The sequence below is a fragment of the Lycium ferocissimum genome, chromosome 11 (genome assembly GCF_029784015.1).
Source record: "Lycium ferocissimum isolate CSIRO_LF1 chromosome 11, AGI_CSIRO_Lferr_CH_V1, whole genome shotgun sequence".
Taxonomy (NCBI): Eukaryota; Viridiplantae; Streptophyta; class Magnoliopsida; order Solanales; family Solanaceae; genus Lycium; species Lycium ferocissimum.
Window position 1 is genome coordinate 20,135,198 of NC_081352.1, and position 20,070 is coordinate 20,155,267.

Genomic DNA, 20,070 nt, shown 5'->3' on the forward strand with positions numbered 1-20,070 from the left:
CATAAAACACAAGTTTGGAGGCTATGGTTCCTTAATGTATATTTTCTTTCTTTTATTCAAACCTTGTTTATATGAATTTACGAATGACAATCGAGATTGAAACTCTTGTTATGCTTATTTATTGATCGACATTATTTTTAATCAAGTAAGTTATTGTTATTTTAATTATTCTTGTTCTTCAACGTTTCTCAAGGGAGTAGCTAACCCTAGGACTTGCCCATTTACTTTATTTGAAACTCCGAAGAGGAAGAGCGGGGTTGGGATAGAATAATTTTAACATGAATTTGGGGCGTTAACCCTCATCTAATGAAAATTGACCTAGGAATAGGCGATACCACTTGTAGCCACAACATGTTCTTAATGCTCTTAATTGCTTTAGGATATTCAATTATGTAGTCTAGTTAATCTTCGGAGAAGTTAATTTAGAGTCATTATCCGAAAAGATTAACATAATATTACCATTATCGTATACGTGAAATATATTGGATCGTTTCGAGAAGTAGTTTCCTTTATTCCATTCTTGTGGCCATTGATTAATTTACTTGCTTTCTAGATTAGATTTTATATTTTCGTATTTTATCAATACCATATCTAAAACCACCATTGATGCGTTAATTAGTTCGTGGATAATCGCTAATAGCTTAAACGCCACATATTGTTCTCCCAATAGGATTCGATAACCTTGTTGGGTTACTATATTTGACAACGTCCGCATTATGCCATTAAAAGGTGTAATTTGAACGTATCAAATTTGGCGCCGTTGCCGAGGAACAATTGGCGTATTTTGGATAATTTAGGAAATAAGCTAACTTCCTTTGAACCTAACCTGTGAATATTTGTATAGTTGTTTACTATGTTTTATTTTATTTTTAGGGAAAAAAAATGGCATCTTTCCATCAAAACCTTTTTAGTAGTGATTTTTAGGGTGAGGAATACCAAATCCCAGTAAACTCATGCCGAGTGCATAGTGAGGTAACGAAAATCAAAAAGCCTTAGAAGAGTACTTGGAAACTAGTCTCCAACTTGGTTTGATGACAGAAGAAGAAAATCCGCCATGGGCATTCCATCCAGATCAGAATCATTATGAACTCCCCAATGCTCAATCCAAAAAGGTAATCCCTTTGTTGAGGGTCAATCATGAAGATGAGTTTATTGGAAATGCCAAAGAAAAATAAAAATTGGAGTCAACCATTATTCTGAACAATATGGTTGTTGTTGACTCCAATCTGGAGGAAAAAGAGGATGTCGAAATTCAAGAAGTTCAAACGCCATATATCGTGCAATTTGAAAACTCAAGAAGGCAGAACGACATTCCTCACTACGCCAAGAAGTGTAAGATGAAAAATGTGCTTTGGCTTGTTCATCTACTTACCACCGCTTTCGTGGTCACAAACTTGAATCCAAGTTGGTGCCCAATTCATAAGTTCCAAATGGCGAGAAAAGCGATTAGGGGACGTTCATACCCGAAGTTGAAAGCTGAGGAGCGTGTTTGAACTTAAGTGTAGGATTCGACCCCAACCTTGTTGGGTTACTATATTTGACAATGTCCGCGTTATGCCATTAAAAGGTGTAATTTGAGCGTATCAAATTTTATTAATCTCTTCTAAAGTGGGAGTCATCTCTGTTTCTCCAAATTTGAACACCATTCTGTCATTATCCCAATAACTGCGTAATAATTTCTAGCAAACTTGGATCCCCAGTCATACTCATGAACAAAGGCAGATGCCCTACGCAACCCTTATCTCTTTCTTCTGATCATTAGTCCAACCTTCCCACCACATCACTAAACCTGGTGGTGAACCCACAATCATATCAAACCGCATATTAGAAGACATCAAGATAAAACATGACCTCCCCCCCTCGAACCGTAATTTATTTCACACGAATATACAAAATGCTTCCAAATAGCAAGTAGTGGGATGCAAGTGTGTCATCCCGCTTTTACACCATTTGAACAAAGTATAAAATAATGTCCGATTCGTGGAGGTCGAGATACCATAAACCGGTCTATGGTCACACCGCTATATCGGTCCGATTTGGCTTCGCTCTACACTAGTTATTCTAGAGTAGTTTTTCAAGCAAATGACATAGGTTACCTCTCATTATCTTTAAGGCTGTGGGATGATCGCATGCCCACTCGACCTTAAAGACCTCCAAAGAATATAGCAAAAGGGTTTGTTTAGTGAAGGTATGACTGCAGGTCATCCCGCGTCATCACTCTTGAAAAAAGCATAAAATAAATGTCAGGAGTGGCGAAGTATACATGCATGAATAACAATTATTTTGCGGGAATTTAAACACATAAACAGTATATATCACTTAGACAATTTATATCATACAAAGTAAACAAATTATTGGAACCATTATGGTTAGAATCTTATATTGTCCCTAGCAGAGTCGCCATCTGTAGCGGTTCTATTTTTTCCTATTCATATTTGCACTTGCCTCATTTAAAAAGAAAAGTGTCTCGAAGAAGTATCAGTCGTACCGGGAAAAAGGAAAAAATATACTCCTACGTGGATGGTACTCTAAATAGATATTATTTTAGAGTCACCACTTAATTTTTAGGAAATTCGAAAAATCAGTCCAAAAGGGTTCATTTAAAACGATCAAATTTTAAAAGAATCCTAATCTAACCAAAGTTCAAGTAAAGGTTCTGGTGATCTCCCGGGGAAGGTGTTAGGCACCCCGGTATTAAGGATCCGTAAAATACAGTTGACCTACGGGTTCTAATAGTGTATTTTTTGCAAATATAAACTGTTTGTGATAAAACTATTTTTTGTCTATATTTCCACAAATAAAAGTTAGACATCCATGCAAAATATCACATTTTTCAAGAAATAAAAATGGTAGAGTTTTTTTCAAAATTGGGTGTTGGGTTTAGGACTAGCACACCTAGGTTAACTCCCGAAGGCCTTTAACCTAAGTAGAACACCACGTAAGCCCACCCATTTTAAGTTTTTAGGTTTTAAAAGATTTTTAAGTGTAGAAAAATCATTTTTTAGGCGTGTTAATTTAGCATTTTTTTTTAGTCCAATTTTAGTTTTTTTTTTTTATATATATATTTTATAGTCCAAGTCTTTAAACAGTTCAAAATAGTCCAAGAGAATCTAAATCAGTCCAGTGTGGGTCAATGGTCCACAGGTTTCAAAAATGTTCCAATACGTCCCAAAAAATTTTAAATTGATCTTTTTCAGTCTAATTTATACTTAATCAGTCCGTCCTTTATTTTAAAATCGTAAGTTATTTTTAATTTTTTTCAAAATCAATTCCGTACAATATAGAAAATTAAATTTTTTACGTCTTTAAATGGGGACAATTCTAAAGGTTCAATTTATAAATAAATACACAAGTAAAATCAAAATTGCATAAAATAAGGATGAGTAATTTGGCCGACCAAGCCCAATAGAAGAATATAAATGCAATGTCCTCGCGATCCAAACGTATGCTCCATTTTTTTGCTCCAAGGTTGGTAGACTCGATCTAAAGTGTTAGTGGGCCTCGTTGAGACCCACCAACGGGTTGGATGGACAGAGTGTGCAAAAATGAATACATCCATGAATTAAACTAAGTACAAGAATTAAATTATTACAAAGCCAAAAATTGAATTACAACATCATTGGGCTAAGCCTTTATAATAATGAATCGCATAGGCGAAATTTAGACAAATAAAGAGGACTCAAGTTTTAGAGACACGTATAACAGGTCCAATCACAAGCAACAGGTCCAATCACAAGCAACAGGTCCAAGCCATTCTCTTTTCTCAAAATTTTTTCTAAGTACCAAACTATGATATACACGATATATACCTCATATGGAGAGCAAAACCCTTTAACGGGCATACCCTCCATATACACTAATATATACTAGGTATTCAACAACTATCAACCTTCAAGCAACCTACTTATATCACACAGAAAAAGCTCAAGTATACCATGTCTCCAAACTTAAAGGTTTTAGCTGCAAATTAAGACTAACGAACAATCACAAAGTTTACTACAATTCACAGTTTCAAGGCCAGTCTCCAACATGTTCAAAACAAGAGTGTCATGGAGTAATTCATCTAGCACAAAAGGGAAAACCACGCAGTCTTAAGCAAACAAGCTACACATGAACCAAGTTCAAAAGCATTTTTCAGAGATATTAATGCAGAGGAGTAGCATAGAGATGCATTATCACATTAACTATGTTGCAAATTTAAATAAAAAGTGAAACAACACTAGCTTACACTCAATGTGATTTTTAGTTTTTAGACTTTCCAAAATGTGCACTCAACAAGCTTTTAAAAGAGATTTATGCAGCCACAAGTCCAAACTGAATCCCAAAGCCAAAATCCCAAGTTGCATTTTTTATAGAAATGTAAGGAGGTTGGCAGGTCTTACAATGATGCACAGATAGGCTTTACAAACATAATCTAAGGCAAAATCCCAAGAGAATCAACAATGTCAATTCTGTGAGGTATTCAAAACCTTAATAACTAGGTGATATCAAACAGCCACATAGCAAGTTCAATTTGTGTCTAACTAGGATCAAGATATCTTATGAGTTCTTATCCTAAATGGACCATCATGACCCTACATAACACTTAAATGAATACTGCATGGTCAAGAAAGCAAACTGCAAACAAGTTTTCCATATCAAGTCACATATCTCAAAATTTTCCACAGAATTGTGTCAGTCCACAAAGAATTCAAAGATAAGAACTCACATAGGGTAGATGATCCTATTTTAAGGTACTGGAATGAGCACATAGCAAGTTATGTCATGACAACATGATTAGGTTCACGTTTTAGACTATTCATAACTGAAGAGATTAAAATAAGACTTTATAAGTTTCTTCCTGTTTTAGAGCAATTTTTCTATTCTCGGATGCCTAGTTATGCAAATTCAAGTAAGGCAAGTTGTTTTTTGAGGCAAATAGTTAGCTAAATGATCTAGGTAAGAACTAGGTTATAAAAGGGAAGCAGGTTACACACTTAAGATGTACAAAGGAAGATGAAATCAACTTTTATAAATTCTGAAATTTCACAACAAATATAACACTAACTTAGACCTTTTTGCTTATTTCTTTAAACTGGATTCGTTTATTCAAACTTATTTGACTTAAGGGGTCTTCAAAACAGAGTAAATGTCAAAATAAAGGAACTTTCCAACCAGTTTTGTATCTTCAACTCTCAAAACTTCAAATAAACACACATAAGCCTATAAGAGCTTATTAGCACTTCATTTTAGCCAAACAAATTTTAATTTGACAACCATCCTTACACTAGCAACTTTGTGATTTCAAAAACCTTACAAACTACATTCCAAATCAGTTTTCCATCTTCTTAAACTTGCTCAGTCAAGTTGATAAGGTCAACAAGCTACTTAGTTTTTGAGTTTCAAATAAAAAAATGAACATGTGTAGATTTCCAAAGTTTCGGTTTACAAGCTAACTTCTAGTTAGTGACTTAAGGTTTTGAAATCATTTTTTTTACATAAATGATGATGCACGATCTACAAGTCAAGTTAGAGGTCATTTTACACTATCATGTATCAGATTTTTAGCAACTTGACAACAAGAAAATGATGGACATAATCATCAAACTAAAACAGACCCCTCATTCATTTTAGGACCATGTCAAGACATCAAACACCTTAAAACACATCTAGAAAATAAACTAACAACTACCTTAAGGTATAGAAACATTTCCAAATACAAAAACAAAGAGGAAAAGCAAATGAAACTATAAACTCAACACCAAACAGACTCTGTCACCTATCTAAAGCTATTTCCAAAGCAAAAAATCCTTCAAACAACATCATGCCATCACTCATAACCATACTATAACTCAGAATCGACAAGTCTAAGCTTCCATAGTCTAAAAAAAAAACAATAGAACAGTAAGCAGAGGTTTCAAATAGCTCTTCCATAATCAAATAGATATTTTTAGTTCTAAACTATATTAAACAACACTAGAAACATTCAAACAACTCCATTATCTCATTTGACACACCTAAACAGTTTCAAAAGCTAAAATAACACAACATGATTCAAACAATACAAATAACAATATAGGCTAGAAATAGAGTAAAGTAGGCAAGAATAGTAGTATTACCTTTTTGTAGGGCAACCGAAGGATCAAAATGGGAATTGAATCTTCATTCAAACACCAACAACCAAAAACCTTTAAACATCCCTTAACTCGGAGATTTTTCCAAAACATAGTAGTGTTTTTATATGGTCTTCTAAGTATATTTATATGACTATAGTGTATATTAGGTAGTATTATATTTGTATAGATATTTAATATGTGTAAAGCTAGTATAGAAACTTAAAAAATTTCAACCTTAGCTGTGGGGAATGAAAAGTTGGGGATCTTTTACAAGTCATGAACACTAGATATTTATAGGACATAAATGAGAACCCTAAAGACAAAAATGGAAAGTTCTAGGTCATCCCCCAAAACAGATTTTCCCCCCAATTCCAAAATATCCCCAAATAATTCTCAAAATAAGATAGGACAAAAGGAATTTTCTCAAAATTGTACCAATTCGTACTATTTCCAATCACAATTTCAGATAAATCACATAATACAACTAAGAATCCAACTAATTGTACCCTAAAAATTCAAATAAAATCAAAAATCCTAGGATAGTACGCTTAGTCACCAATAAAACAAAAATCACTATGTTCCAATGGTACAATAGTACCAAAATAGGATAGAATCCCCAAAATAGTACTCGAATTGAACGGACTCATGGGAAATTATCCCTGGGTCCTTCACTTTGTTGTGTGTGGTGCACAAGATGGCCAAGAGCTCAAGGCTCTGCACATGGCAACCACACACATGAAGGAACCGAGCAACATCCCAATATACGAGTCAAATTCGAGATCAAAAAATATGAATTACACAAAAATAAACCTGGAAATCATGAGGAAACATGGTAGAGGACAAAAGCCCTCAAAAATTCGGCATAAAACAGACATGAAATGCCGCGAATTTGATCGCTAATCAAACTCTAGAAAAGTCGCCATTTTCGCCTAAAAAAAAAGAGAAGGGGCCTGGATGGAAATGAGGAAATTTAAAATGAACCCCCAGTTTAAATAAAAGAACTTTTCCAAACCTTGTACCTTACTTTTAAAAATAAATTCATCTTCTTTTTAAAACGTATTCGTCTAAAACCTTTTTTGTAAACTGATTTTCGATGGAAACAAAATTTATAATACGTCGTTTTAAAATACGAGCGTTAATATGAGCCCAATATTGACATGGTTCCAGATAATATTTAGAAATGTGAAAACTGCAGTCAAAATGAGCCGTAACTTGAATGTTGTTTCAACTAACAATTTTTTCGAGCTAGACGGAGCGGGATACGTATCTTCATTTTAAATTAGATTTATGAAACTAAATAACTCATAATTTTCTTGCAATCGTCAATTTTTATGAAATAATAATTAAGATGCCAATTTCTGTAATTTTCTCGGGATTTTTGAATTTTTTGATTTTTTTAAGAGCATCCTTACTCCGTCTTGGACTCGGGAACTTTGAAAATAAAATACGCATTTTATGAGGTGAAAATTAGGTGTCAACAATTCGTACGTTCGGGCTTGTGGCCTGTAGATTCTTTAGGATGCTTGATTTGGTTTTCGTGAGTATTAGTGGATTTTATGTTACTTGGGAGTAGTGGGTGATACCTATTTTCTGTGTCTCACGATGAGAATTTTCGTAATATGTGATTAAGTGTGTTATGCTATTAATAGTGAATCTAGTTGATAAATGGAAGGATAAAATGTACCAACGGTTGCGATTGAGTTCTAGACTAAGTAGGAATGAATGCCATGTGAGTAAGAGGGGAATTTACTTGTACTAAGCTAATGGGCTAATAAAGGAAGAGCAGTGATATTGTATTGTGATAGATTTGATCTATTATATTGGCTTGATGCCACGAGTGAGTAATTGTTGTTACAACTTGTGTTATGGTGGCACCTTAATTTGATGTTGATACGTGGACAGAATTCTGTATGACCTATGTAGATATTGATGATAGTGTTGGCATACCCATGTTGGTACTGGTGACTTTAATATTTAGTTGGCGTACCCATGTTGGTACTTGTGACTCTGATATATTGTTGGTGCACCCATTGTTGGTGTTTGTGATTCGAATATATTGTTGGCGTACCATTGTTGGTATTTGTGATATTGAGCATGATTATTGATGATGATACATGCATTGCACACACTCTCATTTTTCATGATATACTGTTGAGATACTGATGATTCTTGATGAAACACTTTGATGAGCTGGGCTCGGTTTTACTCAAGTGATGTGAGATGGCTGATATCCAATGTTAGTTTGGGAATCGTTGATTGAGTGAGTGCATGGACTCCGCGGGTCCCCCAGAGTGGTGCCAGTGAGAACCCCTCATAGGCAAAGATCTGGGGTCCCGTCTGTCTGTTGGGCAAAGATCCGGGACGGGTGGCACTTAGACTTTACGAGTCACACTAGGTTGTGCTACCGAGATGTCGATATTTTCGTCTGGAGTACATATGTACACAACATTGGCATGACATTGCATTGCATTCATACATCATTGCATTGCATTGCATTATGGCTTGTTTGAGATGATTTGGTGTTTACTTGTGATGTTGGACTCGTATTGATATATTGAGACTTAGCACAGTTGGGATTAGATGCTACTTAGGCAATGATGTATACTTGTCTTCAATTATCTGTGACTTTTACTGGTTGGTTTGTCTTGTGGATCATTCGTAGGATCAGTTGTATGTTTGGCCTCTAAAGGATGTAGACTAAAGATAGAAGAGTCGACTCCTAGACTAAAAACGAATGGTAATAATGATATATGATTGTCGTGATGTTGTTATGGATCTGGCTTGTGGTTATTAGTGGAAGGTGAATGAGTTAAGGGTCTTGGTGTCATATTGTGCGGTAAATAGACACAGGATTTGATTTAGTTGCTGATCATGTTTATTTGTGACTTTTTTTTACTGATATGTGTTTCTAACTATTGTCGGCCTATGATACTTAATCAGTACCCGTTGATTGTACTGATACTGCTCTTGCTACACCCTTTTTGGTTGTAGAGTATTTCAGGTGATTGATTGCAACATGTTCGGAGATGCGCGGTGCCTAATCTGAAGGCCGCCTCCCATTTTATTCCGGGATGGAGGTTGGGTCTTATGGTGTTATTATAATCCGTATCATTTAGTTGCTCTTGTAATAGTCTAGACCAGGTCGTGGGAACTTGAAAAGAGTCTTTATTTATTTAATTGTTGTAAATACTTTCAATAGTGGAGTTTATTAGGTAATTGATTTCCGCTGTTAATCGTACCTAGTTATTGGAATATTCAAATTGTCTTTACTTGATCACTATGTTATTGATTGAGGGTTCGCCTACCGAGGAGGGAAAGGTAGGTGCCCGCGCGATCCTAAATTGGATCGTGACAAGTTGGTATCAAAGACTAGGTTACCGGTCTACTAGGTACAAGAGCAAATGTGTAGTAGAGTCTCATGGAATGGTACAGAGACGTCTATACCCATCCGAGATAGGCTATGAGGCATTTTAGGAAAAACTCACTTCATTCTTTATATTCGTGCTACTTCGGTCAAATTGGTATCTCGGCGGGTCCAATTAGTATCTGTGTATCCTTGTTTTATCCTCCATCGAATGGAAAACACTCGTTCTCATACGTTTGATCTCATATATTATGTGGTGGTATGGTATGAGAGGTGTCATCTCGGTTCAGATGCGTGGCCTAGTTCAGTTCTAGCTTGGGAAGAAGGTTTCGACTTCGATAAGGTTTGTGATAGTATGCGTGGCACGGGTGAACTTAGGGCAGACCAATGTTTTCGCAATGGTTAAGTTTTTAGTATTGGTATGCGAGGACGAGTGTGAGTTCGCTAGGGATTACCAGATTCGACGAGTATAGTGATTGTGTGTGGTAGATAAGAGAAGTTGAGAGTAAGTACTAAAAGGACGATATTGTGAGAGAGCATAGAGAACCCGAATTCTTAAGGGGATTGGTATTAGTACTTGTTGTGTACATGGAATTGGGTTGTGACAGGTGAATTGCTCGAAGGCTATGATCCCTCTCTTCGTACTGTGTTGGCTACGTGTACGCTTTAGATGAGATTCTAACGGTCCTATTTGTTTGTTGTTGGTACGATTTTGTTGTTTTGTGTGTGTTGGCGTACGATTCACCATCTGGTATGTACAATTTGATTTTGTTTTGTTATTCCTAGAACTATTTTTGCGAGAATTGCGGATTTGGGTACATTTGGGTACGATTTGCTGTAATTTTCTTTGTCCTTTACCGTTTTGAATTTGATTTTGTGATAAGGTTTTGGAATTGAGGGGGAAATTCTGTTTTAGGAGACCTAGAACTTTCCATTTTTGTCCCTAGGGTTCAATTTGAATGCTATAAATAGAATAGAGTTATGACATTTTGAGGGGGAATTTTCCAATTTTGACGGCTAGGGTTTTGGTTCTTCACACTGATTTGCTTTAAACTCTACTGTTATTACACTTATACTACCATTATAATACATAAATACTACAATATATTACCATACTATAAAAAATACTATTCGAAAATACTATATTATACTCTAAAAATCAAGAACAAAGGACTGTTTAAAGGATTTGAGTGCTGGTGTTGAAGATTAGTGATCCAATTCCTCCATTTTGATCTTTAGGTTGCCCTACAAAAAGGTAATATCCTACCCTAGTGCATTTTATCTTATTTTTTAGCTTATTCATGTGTGTTTATGTTCATTTGATTGTTTAAAATGCATTTTTGTTATTACTTGATGCACTTGTGGTATTGAAACTGTTGAAATAGGCTCTGGACATTGTGAGTTTGTTATATTGAGGTTTAGATGGATACTTGACTCATATTGTTGTTGCTTGATCTTAAGATTAGATGGAAAATGGGTGTGATGTTCATTTTAGTCTGCAGATTACTGTTACATTAGCCATATATTTTCAGATTTTGTATATCATGTTGGTGTTGTTTGAACTTGTTACTGTTTTATAGAAATTTTGTAATTTTTTATCTTATTTTAGTTATTTAAGGATCATTAGACAGTCTGAGGATCTTGTTATGAGATTTGAAAGTTTGAAGTGTAGTTGTTTGTTGAGTTATATGATTCAGAATCCAACATGTGATTTAGAACTAGGAACAGCTTTAAAAATGGCTTTACTGTGATAAAATTGGGTTTCTTGTGTGATTTCTGTTGGTTTCAAAACTGTTTAAGTCTAAAACTTGAAGGAAGAATAGGTGTCACTGTTTTTCTGTGTTGTGTGTCTAATTTGGATTGATAGGTTTCAAAACTTGAAATTGTTGGCTCATACTAATGTCACATGAACTTTGAAATGATTTCCTTTAAAACTCATTGATTAAAGCTGGCTTTAGTGAAACAATCTTCCTTAAAATGACTTGTAAAATGTGTTTATGGGATCCTTAAATGAGTTTTGAAAATCCAGTATCTTGTTTGGTGTCTTGTGAGTCTTAAACTTGTGTTTCTGGTCTCTTTTAAAACTGTGTGGTTGTAAAAATTCAAAGATAAAGACTGGTGATTTATGGGATTGTTTCTGCCTTGTGTGAATATTGTCTTGTCTTTCCTTGGTCCTGTTAAGTGTCCTTTAAAAGGTTGAGTTGGTTTTGGACTTGGCTTGTGGATTTTGAAACTTGTTTGAGATTCTGGAAACTGCTAGTGGAGTATGTGGTCTTTTAAAATGAGAACCTGAGTGTAAAAGATTGTTTTGGAAGGTCTATGTCACTTGTTGTTTGTCTTATTGATTTCTGAGAGTTTAAGTGTCATTTTGAACCTTGTATGTGTTGCCAATGCCTATTCTGTCAAGCTGATTAAAAGAGTTAGAAGTGTAGGGAGTTTTGGAAGCTTAATTTCTTGTTTTAAAACTAAGTATAATAGGTCTAAATTAGTACTTTTGAAACTGTTGTGTGTTATTTGTGGAATTGGTTTCACCTTTTACTTGTACATGTCAAGAATGCTCTATAATCTGTTGCTTTTGTGACTTGTGTCCTCTGGATTTGAGTTTTGGGTCACAGTTCTGGGAACTTTCATCACCTAGAGTTTAAATGTATAGGAGAGTTAAAACTAAACCAAAAAGTGTTTAAAAAGGACTAAGTGTAGGACCTATTTTGTGTGGACCATTCCCTTGGCCATTTTGTTTGATTGGTCTTGTGACTTGTGTACTTTATCCTCCCTTCCCTGCTTGTTTGAATTATGCCATACCTGCACCATTTAGATCCTTTTCTGACTCTATGAATGTGATTGTGATTATCCCAATAGAACTTCCTCTGTTGTGACTTGTTATGTTAAAACCTGACCTAAACTTGCACCTAGGATAGCATCATGTGCCCCTGAATCCTTCTACTTAAACTAGATAGGCTAAAATTGCTCAGTGTTGTCACTTGAAAGCTCCCTTGTTGAAACTTGACCTATGCTTACACCTAGGGACAGTATCATGCACCATTTGGATCCCTTTTGACTTTTAGAACTTGTCTTGATTGTCTCTAATTGGAATTTCCTTTGTTTGAAACCTGCATTGATCATTTTTTATCCACACTTATGTCCTTAGTCCATTTGTGTCATCCTAAGAATAAAAACTGAGATTAGATCACCATCTGAGACCTTTTGCTAGTATCTTTATAGGACCTATTGTTGCTAGACCATTTGTATGACCTGTATTGAACCTTGACTAGTAAAACTGAGAACCTGAGACTATTTTGAACTTGTAACTTGCATCATTTGACATCTTGGTCATGTTTTGAGCTAAACTGGTTTCCTGTACTTGTAATCTTATTTCTGTGACCTTTTGTTTGGTAATCAAAGACTAAAAAATGAACTTGACATTAGTTTAACTTGTTGATTAGTTTAAGAACACACTTCTGAACTAGCTTAATCCACTCACTTGGCTCATTGGCTCTTGATTTCTTAAAACTGGAAACTAGTATATTGCTCATGCCTTGTCTTGACTGTGTCTTTGGCTTGGTTTGACACTCCCTTACCCCTATCTTTTCACTACATTGCTGCTACTTGCCCTGGTTACTTTGAATTCCCACCTTGGTTCTTTATTTGTGGTGTTGTTGCCTCTGTGCTACTTGACCCCTTAAGCCTTGCCCTGCCTTACTTGTTGACTTGTAAACTGAAAGCTCCTACACATTACCTTGCTTGCTTTGCAACCGGATATCTTCCTAGACTTTGTTGTCATTCTAGGATTAGCTTTTGTGACTAGATTTGAGTTTGATTAGGCCATTATGGTTCACCTAGTTGTTCTTGGTAGTTGTTTGATTCTGTCATAGCTTTGAAAGTCCTAGCTTTGTTAAAATTGATTAGAAAATGTAAGTTATAGTAGCCTTAAAATGAGACATTTGAGATCTGTACCTGTATTGATTTCTAGGATCTGAGATGACTAAAATATAGTGATATACACTAGTGATATAGAGGGTATACAATCTTTGTTTTGCTCTCTATGTGTATATATAGTAAGTATATTGTGTATACTTGGGCTTTGACACTTAGTTTAATCCTGAGAATATCTTGGCTTAGACCATTTCTGGGCCATCTAGCCTAAACTTTTCATTCATTATGGGCTTCCTTTATTGATCGATTCTGATTAGCTTTATTTTGATATCTGGGCTTGGCCCAACAGTGATGTAATTAATTTTTGGCTATGTAATAATTGTATTCAATTTAAATTCTTGTATTTAGTTTAATTTATGGATGTATTCTAATGTCATGTATACCCTTTATCTCTTTGTCCATGTTGGGGCCCACTAACGTATCTAGATAGAGTCTACCCACCTTGGAGCAAAAATGGAGCATACGTATTTGGATTGGATGTCACCCCGAATGCATACCTTCTTATTGGGCTTGGTCGGCCCAATTCCTCACCTTTTATTTATGCATTTAAATTCTTATTTGCGTATTTATTTATAAATTGGAACCCCTAAAGATTATCCTACATTTAAAGTCGCCAAAACTTGCTCTTATTACTATGCAAAAACCGATTTTTGAAACTTTAATATAACTTGTGATTTTAAAAGATGAAAACGGACTGATTTGATATGATTTGGACTAAAAACGATCAATTTCATAAATCTTGGGACTAATATGGACATTTTTGAAATTTGAGGACTGATATTGAGAACCTGTGGACTATTAATCACTTATGGACTGATTTGGATCAAATTGAGACTTTTTCGGGACTAAATTGGACATTGTATAAACTTATGACTATTTAAAATCTAAAAGGTTAATTTAAACTAAAATGGTTAAAGGTACTAAATGCAAAAATACGATTAATATACGGATAATATTAGTATGCCTTAAAAAACCATTTTTGAAGATCTATTTTCTACTTAGTAAAAAAACCTTTTTTTAAACTCGGGTGGGCTTACGTGGTGTTCTACTTAGGTTAACGCCTTCAGGTTTTAACCTAGGTGTTCTAGTCCGAAATCCAAGATGCTCAATTTTGGGCAAAACTCTACCACTTTTATTTCTTGAAAATGTTGTATTTTTTGCATAAATGACTAACCTTTATTTGCGGAAATATAAGACAAAAGAAGTTTTTATCAAAAATAATTTATATTTACAAGGCATACTATTAGAACTCGTAGGTCAACCGTATTTTACGAATCCTTAATACCTAGGTGCCTAACACCTTCCCTGGGGTATCACCAGAACCCTTACTCAAACTTTGGTATAGATTGATTTCTTTTAAAACTTAGCTCATTTCTAAATGAACCCTTTCGAACTAGTTTTCCTAACTTACCTATAAGTTAGGTGGAGATGTAGCTCTAAAAACATAATGTCCATTTAGAGCACCATCTCGCATCTAGTTGAGGTTATTCATTACCAAGATCGGAGGGTGAGCTCTATCCGTGCCATGCCGCCTGAAGATCTTTTTTTATTTCGGATGTCTATCTTTCATCCCAGACATTATGTTTATTTTTAGACAGTACCTCTTCTCTTTAGATATTGTTGGTGAGAGTCCTTGTACCGTGACTTTCAGATTTTGGGGATGTAATAGCTAGATTTCCGCACTTGCAATTTATTTATTTATTTATTTTATTGTCAGATATTTTAATCCATTACTCGTGAGCAATGTTTTATAATTGGTTTAATTAATGGCTTAATAATGGGTTAAGGGATTAGTTCGCCCACCATAGGACTAGTGTGGGTGCCACTCACGTCTATTGGGACGCGACAAAGTTGGTATTAGAGCTTTAGGTTTGTTGATCTCGTCGTATAAGGACATGTCTAATAGAGTCCTGCGGATCGGTACAGAGACGTCTGTACTTATGGTCGGGAGGCAATGGGACACTAGAAAACTTCAATTTATTTCTTTATTTCATGCTACTTGATTCCAATTGATATTTGAATTATTCAAATTGGTATCTGAATGATTCAAATTGGTATCTGACTTTTCTTTCTATTCTCTCACAGATGGTGAGGACTTGTGTGGCAGCAACAGCTAACGAGGTACCCGCGTCAGCCGCTGGGTCTGCAGCTCACTGGAGAGGTCAGGCCGCTGGGGCCATAGTTCGTGGAGGAGACCAGGGTAGAGGCCGTGGTCGTGGCAGAGGCAGGGGAGCAGCAGCACCAGCCAAAGGTAGGGCTCCTGCTGCTCGTCAGCAAAGTGCTGAGTCCCCTGAGCCTCAGGTTGTGCTGATGAAGGCAAACTCGAGTTCGCGGCACCGGCTCGGCCGGATATGTGCTACTCCAAAGGTCTTTGTCGAGGATGTTGTGGTCCGAGTGCCGAACCTATTGAATGGCTTAGCGAGGGTATACAGTGTGCGCACACCGGCGGCGGCGGGTAATTAGGGTGCGAGAGAGTGGTCGGCTCGAGCACCGGGCACAAGATGCGAAGTTGTGGCTCCACGTTTGGACTAAGCCCCAGGACCTAAGTTATTTCCTAGGCCAGTGGGAGGACCAGTGATGACAGGTGACGAGCACGATTTGTTTTGGAGGTTCACTCAGATGAAGCCTCCAGAGTTCTATGGTACCGAGGCAGAGGATGCCTATGACTTCATTATTAATTGCCACGAGAGGATCCATAAAATGGGGGCAGTTGAGAAGTATGGAGTAGAGTTTGTGACATTTCAGCCCATGGGAGATGCCAAGTTATGGCGGAGGGCGTTTGTAGAGTGTAGGGGCCGAATTTGCCTCCGTTGACTTGGACTCAGTTCGACTAGATTTTTCTTGAGAAGTATGTTCCTTGTACCTTGAGGGACATGAGGCGTGATGAGTTCAGTAATATTGAGCAGGGTGCTCTTTTGTCGCTGCTTATGAGTCCCGATTTCACTCTTTGGCTCGTTATGTTCTCCAACTTTTGCCTACTTAGAAGGAGAGGGTTAGACGTTTTGTGAAGGTATTGAATACTGCCCTTCAGTTGTCGGCTCTTCGGCAGGTGACTAAAGGTTGTTCTTTTCAAGAGATTGTGGAGCACTTGAAGTCTGTTGAGGGTGTCCATTAGGATGACTACAACAAATAAGCAGAGAAGAAGGCCCGAAAGGGTGGTAATTTCAGTGGTACATTTTCAAAGGGACAGGGATCCCTGAGTTACTCGGGTCGTCAGGGTCGCGACTATGCCGACTTCGGGCCGAAGGCTCGTCCGGAGTCGTTCAAGATCTCGCCCGCATGGGGCTCTCGGGCCCCGAGTTTTGATCGGGGAGGTTTTTGACTTCTTCGGTGTCGGTTCGAGAGGCCTGCCCTCTTGATTGGGCCTCCTGGAGTGGGTGAACAGGGCACATCAGAGGTTTTGTCCTAGACCCGCATGCAGTAACCAGAGCGGTCGCCTTTGGGCTCCCGGTTTTAGAGTTTAGAGGGATCTTTTGGTGGGAACCGTGCTCAGATTGGGCGGGATGGTCACACGATCGGTAAAGGTGGCGCTCAGCCCAACAGGGGCGGTTATCAATCTGGTAGTAGTGATGCTCGCGCAGCCGGTCGAGGACCGGGGAGGTCCGAGGCTAGGGGTCGTAGGCGTGCCCATTGCTATGCTATGCCAGGCATGCCAGAGGCCTAGGGCTCAGATGTAGTTATCACATGTACTATCTCAGTCTGTCGCCGGCAGGCTTCTGCACTATTTGATCCAGGCTCCACATTTTCGTATATGTCTACTTACTTTTCTAGGAGTTTTGATACGACTTGTGACTTGCTTAATACTCCTATTCTTGTATCTACTTCGGTCGGAGATTTTGTGATTGTAGATAAAGTGTTTCGATCTCATACTGTTACAATTATGGGTTATGGTACCTGGGTAGACTTAATGATTTTAGATATGGTAGATTTCGATGTTATTCTGGGTATGAGTTGGCTAGCTCCCTACCATGCGATTCTAGGCTGTCACGCTAAAACCGTCACCTTAGTTATGCCCGGGATACCTAGACTTGAGTGGAAAGGAAATCTTAATCCCTCCTCAAAGAAAATTATCTCTTATGTCCGTGCTAAGAAACTCGTTGAGAGGGAGTTTTTGGCTTATTTGGCGCATATCGTGATGCTAATGCTGAGATTCCACCACTTGAGTCAGTTCTTGTAGTTTGTGAGTTCGCAGAGGTGTTTCCTGCGAACTTACCCGATATGCCACCAGACCGTGATATTAATTTTTGCATTGACTTAGAGCCGAGTTCACGCTATTTCTATCCCTCCATATCATATGGCTCTAGCAGAGTTAAGGGAATTGAAAGAATGTGCCTTTAGGACCTTCTCAGTAAGGGTTTTATTCGTCCGAGTGTCTCTCCGTAGGGCGCTCCTGTGCTTTTTGTGAAAAAGAAGGATGGGACGATGCGGATGTGTATTGATTATCATCGCTTAAATAAAGTCACCATCCGGAATAAATATCCTATTCCTCGCATTGACGATCCGTTTGACCAGCTCGTGGAGCATGTGTGTTCTCTAAAATTGACTTGAGATCGGGCTACCATCAGTTAAGGATTTGGCCTGAGGATATCCCTAAGACAGCCTTACGGACTAGATACGGGCATTATGAGTTTCTGGCAATGTCTTTCGGGCTCTCTAGTGCCCCTGCAGCTTTTATGGATTTGATGAACCGAATTTTTAAGCCATTCCTAGATTCTTTTGTTATTATATTCATTGATGATATATTGATTTATTCGAAGAGCAGGGAAGATCATGAAAAACATCTAAGAGTTGTCCTTGGATTGTTGAGGGATAGGGAGTTGTATGCTAAATTCCCTAAGTGTGAATTTTGGCTTGATTTGGTGTCCTTCTTAGGGCATGTGGTTTCGAAAGAGGGGATTATGGTTTATCCCAAGAATATTGAGGCCGTCAGAAATTGGGCTAGGCCCACATCAGGGACAGAAATTCGCAGCTTCGCGGGTTTGGCTAGTTACTACCGTCAGTTCGTGAAGGGGTTTGCTTCCATTGCTTCACACTAGAACCGCTTGACTCAAAAGGAGGTACCTTTTCAGTGGTCCGATGAGTGTGAAGAGAGATTTCAAAGGCTCAAGACTTTGTTAACTACAGCACTGATTCTTGCTACCCATGAAGGGTAAGGATTTTGTGGTTTATTGTGACGCTTCCCATTCGGGTTTGGGTGCTGTGTTGATGCAAGATAAGAGAGTTATTGCCTATGCTTCTAGGAAATTGAAGATTCATGAAAAGAATTATCCTACTCATGACTTAGAGTTGGCCATGGAGGTTCATGCTCTGGCTAATAGTTTGGTGAGACTTGATTTATTCGGTTCAGACAGAGTGTTGGCCTTTATTGAAGCAAAGTCAGCTCTTCTAGATCAGATTAAGGAAAAATAATGTGATGATCCGAGTTTATGCAAAATTTGGGACAAGGTAATAAGTGGTGAGGCCAAGGAGGCCGTGATTGATGAAGAGGGCGTGTTGAGAATTAAGGGGCGCGTGTGCGTTCCTCGAGTGGATAACTTGATTCAGACAATTTTAGAGGAGTCCCACAGTTCCATATATTCTATTCATCCTGGTGCTACGAAGATGTATCGTGATCTGAGACAGCATTACTGGTGGGCTAGGATGAAGCGTGATATAGCTGATTATGTTTCCAAGTGTTTAAATTGTTAGTAGGTTAAGTATGAGCACCAAAGACCCAACGGTACTCTGCAGAGGATGGCCATTCCTAAATGGAACTGGGAGAGGATAGCCATGGATTTTGTGGTGGGTCTTCCAAATACCTTAGGTAAGTTTGATTCGATCTGGGTCATTATCGACCGGTTGACTAAGTCTGCACATTTTATTCTAGTCCAGCTTACTTATAATGCCGAGAAGTTAGCCAAGATATACATTCGTGAGATTGTTAGACTGCTTGGGGTTTTTATTTCCATTATATCCTATAGGGCACAACGTTTACATCTCAGTTTTGGAAGCATTTGCATTTGGAATTGGGTATTAGGTTGGACCTCGCATAGCTTTCCACCCCCAAATGCATAAATTTCTACTCCGAGCGGATGATTCAGGTTCTTGAGGACATGCTTCATGCGTGTATGATTGATTTCGGTGGTCATTGGGACCAATTTTACCATCGTTGAGTTCGCTTTATAATAATAGTTATCATTCGAGTATTGATATGGCTCCGTGTGAGGCACTTTATGGGTGAAAATGTAAATCACCTATTGGGTGGTTTGATGCATTCGAGGTAAGACCTTGGGGTACTGATATGTTGAGAGAGTCTCTAGATAAAGTCAAGGTGATTCAACAAAAACATTTAGCAGCTCAAAGTAGGCAGAAGGAGTATGCGGATCGTAAGGTTCGGGATCTTGAGTTTATGGTGGGGGAACAAGTGTTGTTTAAAGTCTCACCTATAAAGGGTGTGATGAGATTGGGGAAGAAAGTTTGAGATTCTCGATCGTGTGGGTTAGGTAACGTATGAGTTAGCTTTATCATTGTTCAGATGAAATGCATGATGAAAGCTTTTTCAAAAACATTCTTTTTGTCACACCCCAATTTCTCAAATCAAGTAAAATCTTTATATGTAATGAAATGCATAAAAACATTCTTTTTGTCTTTCTAATGCATAATGATACATCGGCTTACATAGCTGCTTACAAGGCTGAC

At 37.6% G+C, this 20,070-nt stretch overlaps 1 protein-coding gene and 1 long non-coding RNA gene across 2 annotated transcripts in view; both read left to right on the plus strand.

Annotated features, from left to right (window-relative positions):
* The window catches only part of LOC132037553 (uncharacterized), a 33,277-nt gene extending 23,032 nt beyond the window's left edge, over window positions 1-10,245 (plus strand). Inside the window, exon 2 of the long non-coding RNA XR_009409922.1 lies at window positions 10,068-10,245. This is a non-coding gene — a long non-coding RNA (uncharacterized LOC132037553). The remainder of the gene's footprint in view (window positions 1-10,067) is intronic.
* A 5,232-nt stretch (window positions 10,246-15,477) lies between these two features.
* Window positions 15,478-19,408, plus strand: LOC132038109 (uncharacterized). The gene is made up of 3 exons (XM_059428833.1): window positions 15,478-15,708; window positions 19,084-19,195; window positions 19,353-19,408. Exons 1-3 carry the CDS (start codon window positions 15,478-15,480, stop codon window positions 19,406-19,408), a joined length of 399 nt encoding a protein of 132 aa, XP_059284816.1.
* The last annotated feature ends 662 nt before the right edge of the window (window positions 19,409-20,070 follow it).